General features: G+C 37.8%; 1 protein-coding gene across 1 annotated transcript in view; it reads left to right on the forward strand.

Annotated features, from left to right (window-relative positions):
* The window catches only part of SPATA5 (spermatogenesis associated 5), a 594939-nt gene that overhangs the window by 491949 nt on the left and 86919 nt on the right, over window positions 1-16071 (forward strand). Inside the window, exon 15 of the mRNA XM_042781734.1 lies at window positions 7467-7631. Within this exon, the coding sequence (XP_042637668.1) occupies window positions 7467-7631 (165 nt within the window). The remainder of the gene's footprint in view (window positions 1-7466; window positions 7632-16071) is intronic.

Genomic DNA, 16071 nt, shown 5'->3' on the forward strand with positions numbered 1-16071 from the left:
TGGGCAATCCTACTTCCATAGTGATACTGCCTCGGAAACCCAAGGAGGGGTTGCTATGAGTTGGGGCCGACTCGATGGCACATAACAACAACAATATGGATACAAAAAAAAAAAAAAAAACTCACGCCATCAAGTTGATTTGACGCATAGCAACCCCGCCTTGGGTTTCCAGGGCAGTATCTCTACAGAAGTAGATTGCCCAGTCTTCCTTCTGAACTAATATGGATACATGATCAAAAAAGTTGGAAACAGCTGTTGTAGGAGACAATATCTTCCAAAGGTGGTACTAGATAAAGATCAGCTGTACTAGATAAAGATGAACCTGTGCTGAAGAAGCTGATCAAACTTCTTTTCATAACCTTCAGTGGTCCTTTGCTAAAGATAGAATCACTACAGGATGGAATCTTGATTATTCTGGAGATTTAACCACTTGGTGTGACTGAGTAATGAGATGTCTAAGATATGTAAAATCAGTCAGTTCTCAGTACTTATATTTGGATTTGACCATGTAAGGAAATGCTGCTATTTTCAGTGTCACAGGAACCTAATTCCTTTTCTGCTTATATTTAATGACAATGCAACTGGCCCTTTTCTGACAGACTTTGAACTTTTGGTGATAGATATTGCTGCTTCCATTGAAGTATTGTTAGTAATACTTTATCTATTCAACATAGAAGACACCACAAATTCAGGAAAACTAATACATCTTTCTTAAATGGATTCACTTTAAACCAATACACCAGTATTTGGAAATAACTCAAAATGAACTCTTTTCTTTCCTTTCCTTCTTTTTCTCCATCAGAAGTTTTCATTATGGAATAATATGACCTATTTCTTAAGATACACATGTTGCTGTTGCTGTTGTTGTTGTTGTTAGTGCTGTCAAGTTGGCTCTGACTCATAGTGACCCTATATACAACAAAACAAAACACTGCCCAGTCCTGTGCCACCCTCACAATTCATGCAATATCTGAGCCCATCATTGCAGCCACTGTGTCAATCCATCTCGTTGAGGACGTTCCCCCTTTTCGCCCACCCTCCACTTTACCAAGCATGATATCCTTCTCCAGGAAATAGTCCCATCTGACAACAACCAAAGCAGGTGAGATAAAGTCTGGCCATTCTCACTTCCAGGGAACATTCTGGCTGCACTTCTTCCAGGACAGATTTATTAGTTCTTTTGGCAGTCCATGGTACTTTCAATATTCTTCATCAACAGCACAACTCAAAAGCATCAACTCTTCTTCAGTCTTCCTTATTCATTGTCCAGCTTTCACGTGCATATGAGGCAATTGAAAAACACCATGACTTGGGTTAGGTGCACCTTAGTCTTCAAAGAGACATCTTTGTTCTTTAGTACTTTAAAGTAGTCTTTTGTAGCATATTTGCCCAGTGCCTTAAGTTGTCTGATTTCTTGACTGCTGCTTCCATTGGTATTGATTGTGGAACCAAGTAATATGAGATCTTTGACAACTTCAATCCTTTCTCCATTTATTGTGATGCTGCTTATTTATTGGTCCAGTTGTGAGGATTTTCTTTTTCTTTATGTTGAGGTGTAATCCATACTGCAGACTGTAGTCTTTAATCTTCATCACTAAGTGCTTGAAATCATCTATAGGAAAGACCTATAGGTTTATTTATTTTAGATGTGATAAAAGCATTGTATATATGTGATGAAGTTACTTTCCTCCATTTCTAGCTTATAGGGAACTTTCCAAAAAAAATGCATTTTATACATATATTTGAAAGATTAAAGATTAACTTGCATTACTTTCCATTTTACTCCATAGTTTTTCAAAAACCAGATACACTTTTACAAGAGGAAGAAGTAGGATTAGTTCTAAATAAATACTGTTGGCTTTGTAAAAGGGCACTCTAAATAGAAGTAAATGAAAAATGGATCATGCTAGTAAAAGAACGTAAGTGTATGTGTGCACGTGTGTGTTGAATTGTTTTTGTTCTGTTCTCTTCTCTCCTTTGTGCTCGTCATCAAGTGCTGCCATTTACTTTGGTACATTCTTCCTGAACACCTGCTGTCAAATGCATCAAGTCTTTTCTTGCACCGTGCTACGGGTTTTTACAGAACTGAGCAAGCCCAACATTAGACAGATAGCCTACAAACTGATTGATTTATTTAATACAAACACATGCTTAGATGTTGTCATACAGAAATCCTTTTTAAAAGAATTATTTTCAAAGAACAAAGAGCTTTATAACCCTAGCACCTAATCCTGTGCCTGGCACATAGTAGATACTCAGGAAGTGTTTGTGGAATTGAACTGCTCTGTGAAGCCTCAAACTGAGCACTACAAGATTCCTTCAACTCTGGGAGTAACTGAGTATTTTAAATAGCTGTAATGTGATTTGAATTGTTGTTTGAAAAGCATTGCCAGCAGTTGAAAAAATGAAATGGTGGCATATTGTAAGATCTAAATACTAATTTGGCAGATATTGTTCTTTTTGGAAAACAGATGCAAATCTATTTAAAAGAAACCCTCTTTTCTGCTTACTTCTTTTGAAAAATAGAGAGGCATTTTCAAAAGAGAAAAATGTCTAATAATAAGCCACAAACTTTTGGCAGTTTTACTTCAAAGACATCTTGGAAATCGTCATTTCAAGTTTATTGCCTCTGTTGTTACTCATGTTCTAATTCAGGACCTAGATATTATATTAGCTTCCTAACTGGAAGTTGCCCTTTATTCCTGTGCTACATCCACACTGCTGCCAGAGTTGTTTACTTTTTTAAACAAAAAGCCAATCCCATCCTTCACCTGATTAAAAACTTTCCATAATTTCCTATGGACTATAAGATGAAGGAAGCTCTGGTGGCATAGTGCCTAAGGCATTTGACTGCTAACCAGAAGGCTGACGGTTCAAACCTATCCTCGGAAGAAAGATTGGGCAATATACTTCCATAGTGATATCGCCTCGCAAACCCAAGGAGAGGTTGCTATAATTCAGATCCCACTTGAGGGCAATGAGTTTTGTTTTGTTTTTTTATAAGATGAAGATCCAAACTCCTTAAAATTACCTACCACACGTGATATAATCATACCTGCATTTTTTAATTTCATCTACTTTCGTACGCACGTCACCAGTTCTTCCCAAACTTTTTCAAGACATGGCACATATTACTAGATAAAGTTGCTTTCTCACTGCCTGCAGTCTCTGGCTACCTCTGGCCTTTTGGCCCTCCTGAAAGCTGAAGGAAGCACCATCTTAAGCACATCTGTGATCCATTCCCAGGGCATTTGGAAAGTCTGCCCCCTACTGTGACCACTGTAAGCCTCTTGCCTTACCAGGAATAGTTTATTCTCAACCACACCTTCATGTCTTTGCACATAGTGTTTGCTCTTGTTGCTTTCAAACCTTCTCAACCAGGTGATTTCTTTGCCCCTACTTTTCATCTGTATTCCATATTACAAATATAGTCTAGGTATATACCCAGAAGAGTCATAGAGAAGAATTTAATCTGAATCTTGCACAAGAAGAACTTGCCTGATGAAAAGATCCACTATTACGGAGTTGATACCAACTCTCAGTGACTCTTTCGGACAGAGTTTTTGTTGTTGTTGTTATGTGTCATCGAGTTGGAGCCAACTCATAGCGACCCCTCCTTGGGTTTCCGTCTGTCCTAGCATTTCCAAGGAAATCTTTCCAGAAGCAGACTGCCTTATCATTCTCCCTCAGAGCATGGCTGGTGGGTTCGAACTGCCAGTGTTTTGGTTAGCAGCTGAATGCCTTAACCAGTACGCCACCAGGGCTCCTTGATGAAAAGATAGGGGAAAAACACAACAACAAGAGAAAATACCATTCTGAGCAGAAAGAGAAGTATGTGTAAGGGCAAGGAAGCAAAAAGCAACATGGTGCTTTAGAAAAAAAGGAACTGTAGATAGGGCAAAGGGAGCTCTCGTGGCATAGTGCCTAAGGCATTTGACTGCTAACTAGAAGGCTAGAGGTTCAAACCCACCAGCCATTCCTCGGAAGGCAGGTTGGGCAGTCTACTTCCGTAGTGATACTCCCTCGGAAACCCAAGGATGGGTCGCTATTGGACAGCAGTGAGTTTGGGTTTTTTTGGTTTAGATAAGACAAAAGAGTTATATACCAAAGTCACAGAGGCCTGAAATACTATGCTGGAATTTGGACTTTATCCCCTTGAGGTGCCATTAAAGTGTTTAAAAATAGGAATTTACAGTATTTGCAATTATAATGATCCATTTAGCATTGACATAGATAAACGGGACAGCAAAGAAGGAAAGAGTAAGGCTAGAGGGGGAAAAAAAAACTAGCAAGGCAGTTGTGATATTCTAAGGAGATTATGTTGGCTTGACTTTGTTGAGTAAACATTTATAGGTGTTTTTTATATGACATTGCTGAGTTTATAATGTTGAATACAGTGAATATGATTCCTGCCATTACATACAGCCTACAATCTGATATGGAAGACAGGCAATAAACAGAAATAAGTTATAAGGAAGATTGAGTAGAAGTGACAGATTTAAGAGGAAGCATTAACCATACCTATTAATTAGTTGGATTTAGAAGGAGAAGAGAGAGAGAGAGAGAGATGCCTAGAATAAACCCAACGTTTCTTTGAAATAAATCAAAGCTGTTACCAAGGATCTACCTTTCTCCAATCTCTGGGAGCATTTTCTCCTTGAATCGTGATTCATTGATATGTTTTTATTAGTGTAAAGTGTAAAAACTTGGTGCTGCTTTTCTTTCCTAGAGAAAGACACTCTCACATAGATACATCTTTGTTGTTCATTTTAAGTGAATGGTAGTCATGGGTTCTGATTTTAATACTTTGATCTGAACAAGTATTTCTGTGCTAATTAAACCAGCTTTGATAGACTGTGAAACTGCAAGTGTTAAATTTAAGAACTTATGGAAAAAAAAGAAAAGGCATCCCTGTAAATATGGTATACAGTTAGATAAGTAAGGCTCCTTCATGTAAAGTACCAGGAGTGATTTTGTATCATTTATGTAAATGTCAGAAGATGAGAACAGTATTGGTTTTGTAAAAAAAAAGTCACATCTTTAATAATGATCATGTAATGCTGAACTGTGGGCATTTCCATGGGTAAGAATGGCAGAAAATATTATCTGTAGTCCTACAATTCAAGAGGCTAGACGACCCAATTAAAAAATTATCTAATATGGTAATTCTTAGTCTGGGATACACAAGCAGATTTCTGCAGACCTGGAATTGTTTGCAAAATTATGTGAGCATGTCTTTGCGTCTGTGTATTATGAGGAAAATGCTTATCAGATGCAAAAAGACCTCTGATTAAAGAACCACCTTAAATTTTCACATGTGAAGAAACTGAGGCTCTTAGAAGTAAGTATACAGATTTGCCCAAGGTCTTGAATAAGTTCTCCAAAAGGCAGTTTGCCCTATGATTTTTTAAAAATAGAGTTTTAATGTAGAGCTGCGATATCTATGACCTTGGAGTTCAAAAAGTTAGAAAACCTCAGATAGTTTTTTCATTGAGAGTTGTCATGTGATGATTTTAAAGTAACAGAACATTCCATCATTCAGAAAACATTCTTCCACCCTAATATACCAGAACAGTATTTTAAAAAATATTCTAGGAAGGGTGTTAACACGTTCAGGGTTCTACAGGAAGGAAGGCTCTTTCCTACTATTTTTTAAGTATAACTTTCACTGACAAGATCAGGCCAGGAAAAGCCTAGCTGGCTGTTGGCCTGGACAATGTTATAATCATTGAAGTGTACTCAACCTGCACTGCCCGGGGACAGCAACAATTTAAAAAAGAAAAACACAGGCTGCATGCTGAGCATTGTTTCAGTGGCTTAGATGGCGTGTGTACTCTATATCCTTTGCTGTGATGTTCTTTCAACTATTAGAACGGAAATTTTAAAATAGCCTGGAATTTGAATTTTCCCAGAAGGGTGAAAAGGATAACTTCAACTTAAAAAAAAAATAGGAAAGCTATTCACAGCTGTATCACCAGAAACTAAAACAATTTTTGATTCTGACACTTAGCAAACCCAACTGGGTTTCCAAGGCTGTAAATCCTTACGGAAGTAGTTTGCCTCATCTTCCTCCTATGGGTTTGAATTGCTGACCTTCCGGTTAGTGGCCAAATGTCTTACCCACTATGCCACTAGAGGTCCTTATTAAAATGGTATATCTGTTTATAAAGATCATCTTAAATGTCTCTTAACAGTATTATGTAATTTTCAGTAACAAGCTTATGCATGCCTTTTATTAATTTTACTCCCAAAGTTCTTGCTTTATCTTTTATGCTTTTAATGTATTTCTATAAATTAATTTTTTAGTTTGTTGTTGTTGTTGTTGTTGTGTGCTGTCGAGTCGGCCCCGACTCATAGCGACCCCTCCTTGGGTTTCCGAGGCAGTATCACTACGGAAGTAGGATTGCCCAACCTTCCTTCCGAGGAGTTTAATCTTGTAATTTTTTACTGCTTCTGAAACCAAATCCACTGCCATCGAGTCGACTCAGATTCCTAAGGACCCCATAAGACAGAGTAGAACTGCTCCATAGGGTTTCCAAGGCTATAAATTTTTATGGAAACAGCCCGCCTCACTTTCTCCCATGGAGTGCCTGGTGGGTTTGAACTGCTAAAGCTCGGTGCTTTAACCACTATGCCACCAGAGCTCCTTTTGCTGCATAATGTATAAAAACATACGTGTGTGTGTGTGTGTGTGTGTGTATGTATCTGGTGGCGTAGTGCCTATGGCATTTGACTGCTAACCGGAAGGCTGGTGGTTCAAACCCACCAGCCACTCCTCAGAAGGAAGGTTGGGCAATCTACTTCCACAGTGATACTGCCTCGGAAACCCAAGGAGGGGTCGTTGTGAGTCGGATTCAACTCGATGGCAGTGGGTTTATAAATATATATGTGTGTTGTGTATGTGTGTATATATACATATATATACACATATACACAGCACACACACATATATGTATGTGTGTGTGTGTGTGTGTATATATATAAAATTTGTATCGTCTGATCTTACTAACAGTTGTTATGTAAGCTACATCTGCTCAATCTATATAAGTTATTAATGATTGTGGTTGGACAAGCAGCCATTAAGTGATAAAGGAATACAAGAATGGAATTATAGTAGATTATGTTGAAAGTTCTGCTTTTATTGCAACAATTTAATTTGATATAATAAGTATGAGTCATGTACACATTTCCCTAAAAGAGAATAGTCATCTGCTGACCTGATACTTGCTAAAGGGCTGAAAGCCTACCAGAAGTGCTTCTTTTCTGTTTTCAAAAGTACTCTGAACATTGTCTCTTTGTTGAAATATTTGAAATAGTTCATCAAATCTCTAGTACTTGTTATATTTACTAATTAAAGATAATAAGAGGTTGTTCATGAGATTCTAGACATCCCTTTTCCTTTGGTGCCTGATGTGGAATGTCAGTTCTGAGCTTGATTAATCCATGTTGCCCCATCTTCTTTATAGGCTTTGATGCGGCCTGGAAGAATTGATAGAATCATCTATGTGCCTTTACCAGATGGAGCAACAAGAAGGGAAATATTTAGTCTGCAATTTCGCTCTATGCCAATCAGTGATGAGGTTGACCTGGATGAACTCATTCTCCAAACAGATACATACTCAGGAGCAGAGGTAAAGTATTTCCCTCTCAAAATACGTTGGTAGAAGGGAAACAATAGCTTGGGTCCATTAGCAAGAAAAGACTATTTGCTGCAAACTGTTTTAAATGAAATCTTAAAATAGGAAATGCCACACATGACAGATAATCACTAAATTAAATTGCATTCTACCTGGCCTGTGTTATATCTCAGTTGTTTCTTATATGGCATCTATTATTTTTCAAAATGTGGTCTTCAGAGTAGAATATACTGGAAAGAAGAACTAGAACTCAGAAGATTCTGTGTTGGACTTCTTCATACCACAGTTTTCAGCCAGTCACATACTTTTCTGAACTTTCATTTCTTTACCTGTCAAATGTAGATGATAGTACAACCCTTCTACTGTAGCCTCATGGATATCATAAAAATGAAATTAGGATATCATCAAAGTACTTGGAAATACAAAGGGCTAGACAATGGGATTGTATTATTATCATCTTTTATCATTTGGGAAAATTTTCTCAGAGAAATCTATTTGTATATCAACAAAGATTCTCTCATAAACGTAGTGAAAGTGACATGCATTCTGCCCTTAACTGTGAAAATATACTTTTACTAGGAATAGGAAAGACCTTCATAAAAATATGAAGACCACTTTAATTGTGACAGATAAGCATTTTTCCATTCCTTAGCAACTCTTTACTTAGGTTGATTTTATTTACAAATTAAAATTTCATTAAAATAATTCTGTAATTTTTCCACATGTCAGGACAAACTGTATTCCTTGACACAGAAATATCTCCTGAATACCACTGACATGGATTTGTACCAGGAAATTAGTATTTTTTTAACTAAGAAGTTATAGACTCTTTTTGTTCTGAATCATCCAGGAGACTGGGACTCCACATCTTATTTTCCTTGCTATTAGTTTTTGCTGTTTTCTGTAAAATCCAAAGAGCTTAACATATAACACATTATTAGTAGTACTTGGAGACTACTATAGGCAAGTTTACATGTGAAATTGGACTTAGTATATAATGCATTTGTAGCTAATAGCAACGAAAATAAATACCAGAACTACTCATAGCTTTATCTTAAGGAGTATAGATATTTGATATTTCCTCTTTTGTGTGTTTCAGTACCACTGGAAAAAAAGCCATAACAAAGTAGCTTGAGATGCAGTGCATTCATTTTTAGGGCTTGTCTGAAACAATAATCTTTACAAGCATCTTCTTGGCATAACCATCATGAAGTTAAATACTTCTGTTAATGTTAATAACCTGCTCAAGCATTTCTAGAATGTATTTTGTTTCGAGAGCAAGTGCCAGCATCACATATAAGTAGAAGAACAATTAGCATAGTATAAATGTGCCTTTCTCACTTTGAAGTAATTCATAGAAGTAACATAGAAATACTAAACAAAAATAGAAGTTAATGAAGTTTTGTTTGTCTGAAGAGAAGGACTAATGTGGTGCCAGGAATTATTGTACCAGCTTGCTAATTCTTGGGAGATCTAGTAGCAAAGTGCCTAAGGCATTTGACTGCTAACTAGAAGGCTCACAGTTCAAACCCACCAGCCAGTCCTCAGAAGGAAGGTTGGGGAATCTGCTTCCGCAGCAATACTGCCTCGGAAACCCAAGGAGGGGTTGCTATGAGTCAGATCCAACTCAAGAGCTGTGAGTTTGGGTTTGTTTTTTTTTTTTTTTGCTAATTCTTACGTAGTACATGCTTTACTCGGTATAAAATGTAAGCACATTTCTGATTAATTCTTACATTAAATCTTATAAAAATAGCTAAAGGAAGAGTAGCATTAAATTCTGTCTCTCCTCCAATTATATTTTTGTGTCCCAGTTGCTTGAGTGCAGAAGGGATACCGCACTGTGGTCTTATTCATAATCAAAGTATTGTTACAACTTCATAGTAATTTTATTCCAGAGGCTTCATCTTAGTAGCTCTAGCCTTTTAAAACCTGAAACAGGTTTTTTAAAATGTTTTTTATTTCTGGATATTTAGGCAATTCACATGAGTACCTTACTGTTTAAGGAGAAAAATTATCATTAAATCAGGGCAAGGGTGATTCTGTGATAGGTTTTTTGCCATCTGTACAGGAAACCTAGGTTCGTTTCCAAGCCAGTGCACCTCATATGCAGCCACCAGCCATCTGCCAGTAGCAGCTCATGTGTTGCTGTGATGCTGAACAGGTTGCAGCAGAGCTTCCAGACTAAGATGTACTAGGAAGAAAGGCCTGGCAATATATTTCCAAAAATCAGCCAGTGAAAACCCTATGGATCACAGTAACCTGATCTGCAGCCAGTCACGGGGATAGTGCAGAACTGGTCAGCGTGCCGTTCCATTGTGAGTGGGCTCACCATGAGTTGGGGACCAACTCAACAGCTGCTAACAACAACATTATCAATATAAAATTTGTTAAAAATTAATGAATATGAAATTTAGGATAGGTAAAGCTTAGCTTCAGATAAAATATAAGATACCATCTCTGTCCCCTGTCTTTCCCTCTTTGTGACAGAGCAGAAATGGTGTTACAGTGTTCGGAAACCAAAATTAAGTGTGATTTTTTTTTTTTTTTTTTTTGGATAGTAAGACAGGACCTCAGTGCCTGACTTCTACCAGGCTCAGTGTTTTATCACAAATGTAACTAATTTATTTCTTCCTCCGCCTGAGGCCATATCCTCTAGTACAGAACCTATTGCATAGTACATGTTTAGCAAACACTTGTCAAACTGGGGCAGGGGATAGAAAAATTGATTTAGTTCTCATTTGTCACAAAAACATCCTCTAATCTTATGGCGCTGTACCCTGCTGCAGGCCCATCTCTCAGAGTTGGAGTGTTTCTCTAGCCACTTTTGGTATAAAAATGAAAATATTGATCAATGAATTGTCACAGGAGAGTAGTATATTGAAAATTATGTCAAATTAATTTTATTTAACTGTACATGGTTAGTTAGGTATATGAACAAGAATTTGGCCATGTGAGCCAAAGATGAGGCAATCTCTGGCTCTCTATTTTTTAGAAACATAAAATGTTTAACAATGGTAAGCATTTTTTATATTTATTTTTAATTAAGAAGTTGTAAAAGATGACTGAGAAGGAGAAGGGGAAGTACTTTTAAAATGTTTTTTCTCTTTACCTAGCACTTTATTTTGCCCAATCAACATTGTTCCAGGAAAGCTTACACAGACCCAGTGTTTGAAATTACTCCTTCTACCCTCTCTGAGTTAGTCCATCTTCCCTCTCTGGAGAGGGTATACAGAGAATTGAAGCATTTTTTAATTCTCAAGAGGGTCCCAGGAGGAAGTGTGTCGCCAGCTGGAAGGAGAACACAGTCACTAGGGAGCAGCCTCAAAGGAGAGGCTGAAGCAAGCAGCACATCCTTCAGCACTCTGTCTCCCGCCACTCCCCCGTGACCGTGGGTCTCATTGTCTTTGGCTTCTGGCTGTGATTCCCAGTGAATGGAAAAACATGTTGCCATTTAAAAGCAGATGGGAATTCATTTCAAGAGGAAATAAGAAGTCTTTTTTGGTTATAGCTATTGTTTTCTTTTGCTTTGATTTTTGTTTTTTGAGTTATTTGTAGCAGATACCACTTAATTTATTCATTTGTCTTTTATCACATTATCCTAGTTACTTTAGGAAAACTTTTATCTTACCCACTTAACAGGAAATCGAGTATCATAAATACATGCATATGAAAGCCATAACTGGGTTGATGACTCAGTATGTCATGTACTTGAGAACAGAGATGATGAGTAAGATACATCTTAGAATAGAAATTGATGGGTTGAAGGCTACTATTAGTAAAATTTGAGTAGAATTTTTATCTGCATCTGAATATTATTTTCCTTTTAATGATTGTTATCTCAGTAAGTGAAACTAGCAATGTATCTAAGACCCAAGCATCAACTGTACATTTCATAAATAATACAGGAGATCATAACATTTATTTCAAATATTAAGAGACTGTGTATTCAGCCTCCAACTGGGTGATGAGTAGGGGCAATGTCATGGTTGCAACTGGGTAGACTTTGAGTAGAATCCTAAATCTTTTCTTTCAGGGAAGCTTCAGGCAAGTTATTTAACTTCTTTAAAGGATGAAAGTGAATAAATTTCTTTTGAGAATTAAATGAGATTAAAAAAAAAAAACATAAGAATCATTGACACAGAAAGAATGCTTGCAAATGTTTCTTCCCTATATCTTTTGTTCATCTGTTTTGTAGTTATTTTTACCTCTAAAATACTAGATGGTATTGCTACAACATAACAATGTTTTGCATTGCCTGAACAACTTATCTGAAAAAAAAAAAAAAAACCTCACTACCTTCTAGTCAATTCCAACTCATAGTGACCCCCATTGGATTTCCCAGGAGGTAAATCTTTACAGAAGTAGATTTCCCAGTCTTGTTTCTGTGGATTGGCTGGTGGATTTGAACCACCAACCTTCTGGTTAGCAATCAGATGTCTTAGGCACTGTGCTTAATTGATCTGAAATGTGAATGAAATTGAGTTTGCTTCTTACCCTTTAAAATATAAAAATTTGCTTAGTGTGTAACTTTTAGTGTAATCTTATTACTCTAGTTCTGGACGGTCTTTTTAAAGCAATTTGTTAGTGTCAAATATATTTTACATTGTCATTGTTATTTGCCGTCGAGTCGGACAACCCCTCCTTGGGTTCCCGAGGCAGTATCACTATGGAAGTAGATTGCCCAACCTTCCTTCCGAGGAGTGGCTGGTGGGTTTGAACCGCCAACCTTCTGGTTAGCAGTCATGTGCCTTAGGCACTACACTAAAGTTTTCATATGTATAGTCTTTGTATTCCTATTTTATTAAAATTATATGTCTTGTCCTGAATTCTCTTTTGGAGCCTATACCCTACTGAATCTAGTAATAATTCAGGGTCTTCATGCCAGCTTGACATTAAAACATCAGCTTCCAGTGGTCTCATTCATTTATGCAGGCTTCTTTTCACCAGGCTTGAGCTATTATAGCTAATAAAGGGAGAACCTTCAGTTACTGTCTAGCTTGCTGATTAACATATCTTCTGACATCCTCTCTTTTCTTCCACACAGTCAAAACAGAAGGAGCAATTAGAGCCACTTAGGATGTCTGTACTCTTCCAACACGAAATCTCTTGTGACAGTTTTCCTGAAACAAACAGGGAAAAAAAATATATAGGTACAGGGGGACGGGGGCATCAGTGTATTGGAATCTAGCAAGATTGTGTGTTTATCTGACTAGTCTTTCTAAAAACTCATCTGAGATAGGATTAAGAATCATAAAGCAGGTCAGGCTACCCGTTGGCCTGATCTCAGGCTCTCTAGTTAGTGGTGTTAGATAAGACCTAGCAGTAGTGTGTTTACTTCCAAAGTGAAGCCAAGCACCTTCCTGCAGACTTTTCCCTGCCTAATCAGAAACTTCCCTCTGAAAACATGCTGCTCTAGCCAACTGGTCTCTACTATTCTTATATAAGATCGTCTTTCTTATCTTTCATTCTTTATTGTGCTTTTTCCCTAAAATTCCATAACTACATCCCAGAATGTCAAAATACTCTTTCCTTACTGACACAGCCTTCTGTAATCACTACTCTGTCAGTAAACCACTCCAATCAGAAATAGCCTCTTCTTTTGAACTCCTTACGTCTGTTTTACTTATTTAGCTCTTAACATATTTTACCTTGTAGTTACTTTAATAAGAGTAGCTGCTTCACCACCCCAAAGTATAAGATTCTCTAGGGCAGGGACAACATATCGTATACTTCTTGGTATCCAGCAAAGCAAACAATGCCTCACACTCATCAATGGATATTCATGTTACATCACTGTAGACTTATGTGTTGATTTTCAGTTATTTTACAACCAAAAAATATCAGTTTTAACATTCACTAAAATGGTACCACCACCATTTGAGCACCATAACTACAGGATCAGAGCTATAGTAAAAGAACTAAAGCCTAATAAAAGAACTAGAGCTGAACATTTGCAATTGACTTGTCTGAAGTCCCACAGCAAATAAGGGCAAACCAAGGACCAGAAACCACATCTTTTAACTCCTCCTGGAAGGGTCTTTTTATGAGCTTTTACTGTCTCTCTGAGTTAACAGAAGAGTTTTTTGAAACTATTTTATGGTCCCCATTGGCATATCTGAGTCTTTGCTGAAGGTTTGCCTATTCCTGTGGATAGTGACTTAGCAAACTAAACAGCAGGCATGAAACATCTTGTATTGTTTTTATATGTACTTTTTATATATACTATAGTACCTTGTTTTTATCTTCCCCAAAAAGTATAAACTCCTTAAAGTTAGGAACTATGTTTTTCTTTATGCATTTCTTATATTCCCTAGGCATTGTATATGAGACCTGTAGTTTAGATGGAAAGACATACAGACAATTATGTTCTGCTTAATTTATTTATGTGTGGCATGATCTAGTGATGTACATAATACTACAGCAGCAAAGAATAGGGAGTAACTCACACTACCTGGGATTGAAGAGGATAGCTGATACCTGTTCTGGTTACCAAGTGCCACTCTGACAGGAATATACCACAAATGGGATGGCCTTAACAAACAGGAGTTTATTCTCTCACAGTTCAGGAGGCTAGAAGTCCAAGTTCAAAGTACCAGGCTCTAGGGGCTGTGTGAAAGCCCCTTGACCTTGGGTTTCAGCTCTGCCTCTTGCTCCCAGCCCACTGAAGCTAAAGGCATCTCTTCACTCAGGCAGCTACTGGCTGCTGAGGCTGACAAGCCCAAGGTCAACAAATAAAACAGCACAGTCCCGATGTTACCAAACCACATGGCAGCCAGTAATTCAAGTCCGTTGAAAATCCCAAGGTTGGCATAACATGGCAGGCTACTGAACAATGACATGGCTACATGCAGGGTTCAAGCATGCCATAAGCTAGAGACCATTCCCAAAGCTGTTTCTTATATATGGGAAGCAGACCACATACCCAAAGCAGCTACTCACCTCCTCCAATAGATTCCCCCTTGGGGTTAATTACCAATCTCACCTTGCGGAATAACTACATTCAGCTGCCCAGACACTCAACCAGGCCCAAGCCAAGTTGAAACACAAATGTAACCACCAGAATACCTAAAAGGGATGTTTACAGTGAGTTTTAATGGATGAATAGGAGTTCCCCTCATAGAGTAGGGCTGAAATGGGAGCATTCTTGGCAGATAGCAAGATAGGTGTGCAAAAAGGAGATGGTGTGTTATAGACGCTATGTTAGAAATTGAATATGACTAGAAGAAAGGGTTTGTATCTGGAAATAGTAGAGAATGAAGCAATAAAAGTGGGTCAGATGTAAAAACCAAAATAACCAAACTCACTGCCGACAAGTTGGATCTGACTCATAGTGACCCCTCCTTGGGTTTCTGAGGCGGTATCACCACTATGGCAGCAGATTATCCAACCTTCCTTTTGAGGAGTGGCTGGTAGGTTTGAACCTCCAGCCTTCGGGTTAACAGTCAGATGCCTTAGGTACTACACCACCAGAGCTCCCTCAAATGTAAAAGGCCTTGAATATGCTCTGAACTTGCTTTTCTTCAAGCAATGGAGAACCAGTGAATATTTTAATAAGGAAATGCTGTGGTCATATTTGTGTTATCAAAAGGTAAGTGGCCAGACCTGTTACTAGCTACCCCACCAAGTACCTTTTTGTAAATTAGAAAAGATGTTCCTTCCCTCACTCAGTGAAAGCTTCCTACCAAGCAAAAGGCTTGTCAAGCAAAGCATGAGCTATATATCAGCCCCTATTCTTCTGCTCACCTGAGTACCCTTGTGTAGGCACAACTTTCACATCTGTGTAAGGTTGTTTCTTTTTTGGCTCTATGCTTTCGTATTCCTCACAATGTCCAGCACAGTACCACATGTGGAATTTATACATATTTATTGAATAAACACATTCAGTAATAACATTTTAGATCTCAAGTGGATAAACTACTTTCTGTAGTGGGTATTTGGTTACATAGGAGATACTCATGAGCTCTTGGCAAAAATGGTTGTGAATGGGATAATTTAGGAATACTTAACATATCTTTTGTGCAGCATTAAACCAGTATGAGTGGCCAAAATATTAGAAGTCATATTGGATTATGTTTTCTGAATCATACTATCACATCTGACTTTGAATATAAGCTCCTAGGGCAAGGACTTTATTGCCAAAATTCTGTTCAGTAGCTGAATATGGTTACCCTGTTGTAAATGAATTATGATAATGCCCTTCAGAGAAAAAATCAGCATATACCAAAAGTAGATATTTAGGACCATAATTTTTAAGTGAACCCTCCAGCCCTCTCCCTCCTTCCCTTGTGCTTTATGATCTACATGCTAAGTGAAGAAACTTAGTAAAAACAAATACCTAGACTTTAGCCCCATCTTGGACATTTACTTACAATATGTTGTTGTTGTTGTTATGTGCCTTCCAGTTGGCCTCGACTCACAGCGACCCCTCCTTGGG

Source organism: Orycteropus afer, unplaced genomic scaffold (genome assembly GCF_000298275.1).
Source record: "Orycteropus afer afer isolate SDZICR_OR568_19922 unplaced genomic scaffold, OryAfe1.0 scaffold00162, whole genome shotgun sequence".
Taxonomy (NCBI): Eukaryota; Metazoa; Chordata; class Mammalia; order Tubulidentata; family Orycteropodidae; genus Orycteropus; species Orycteropus afer.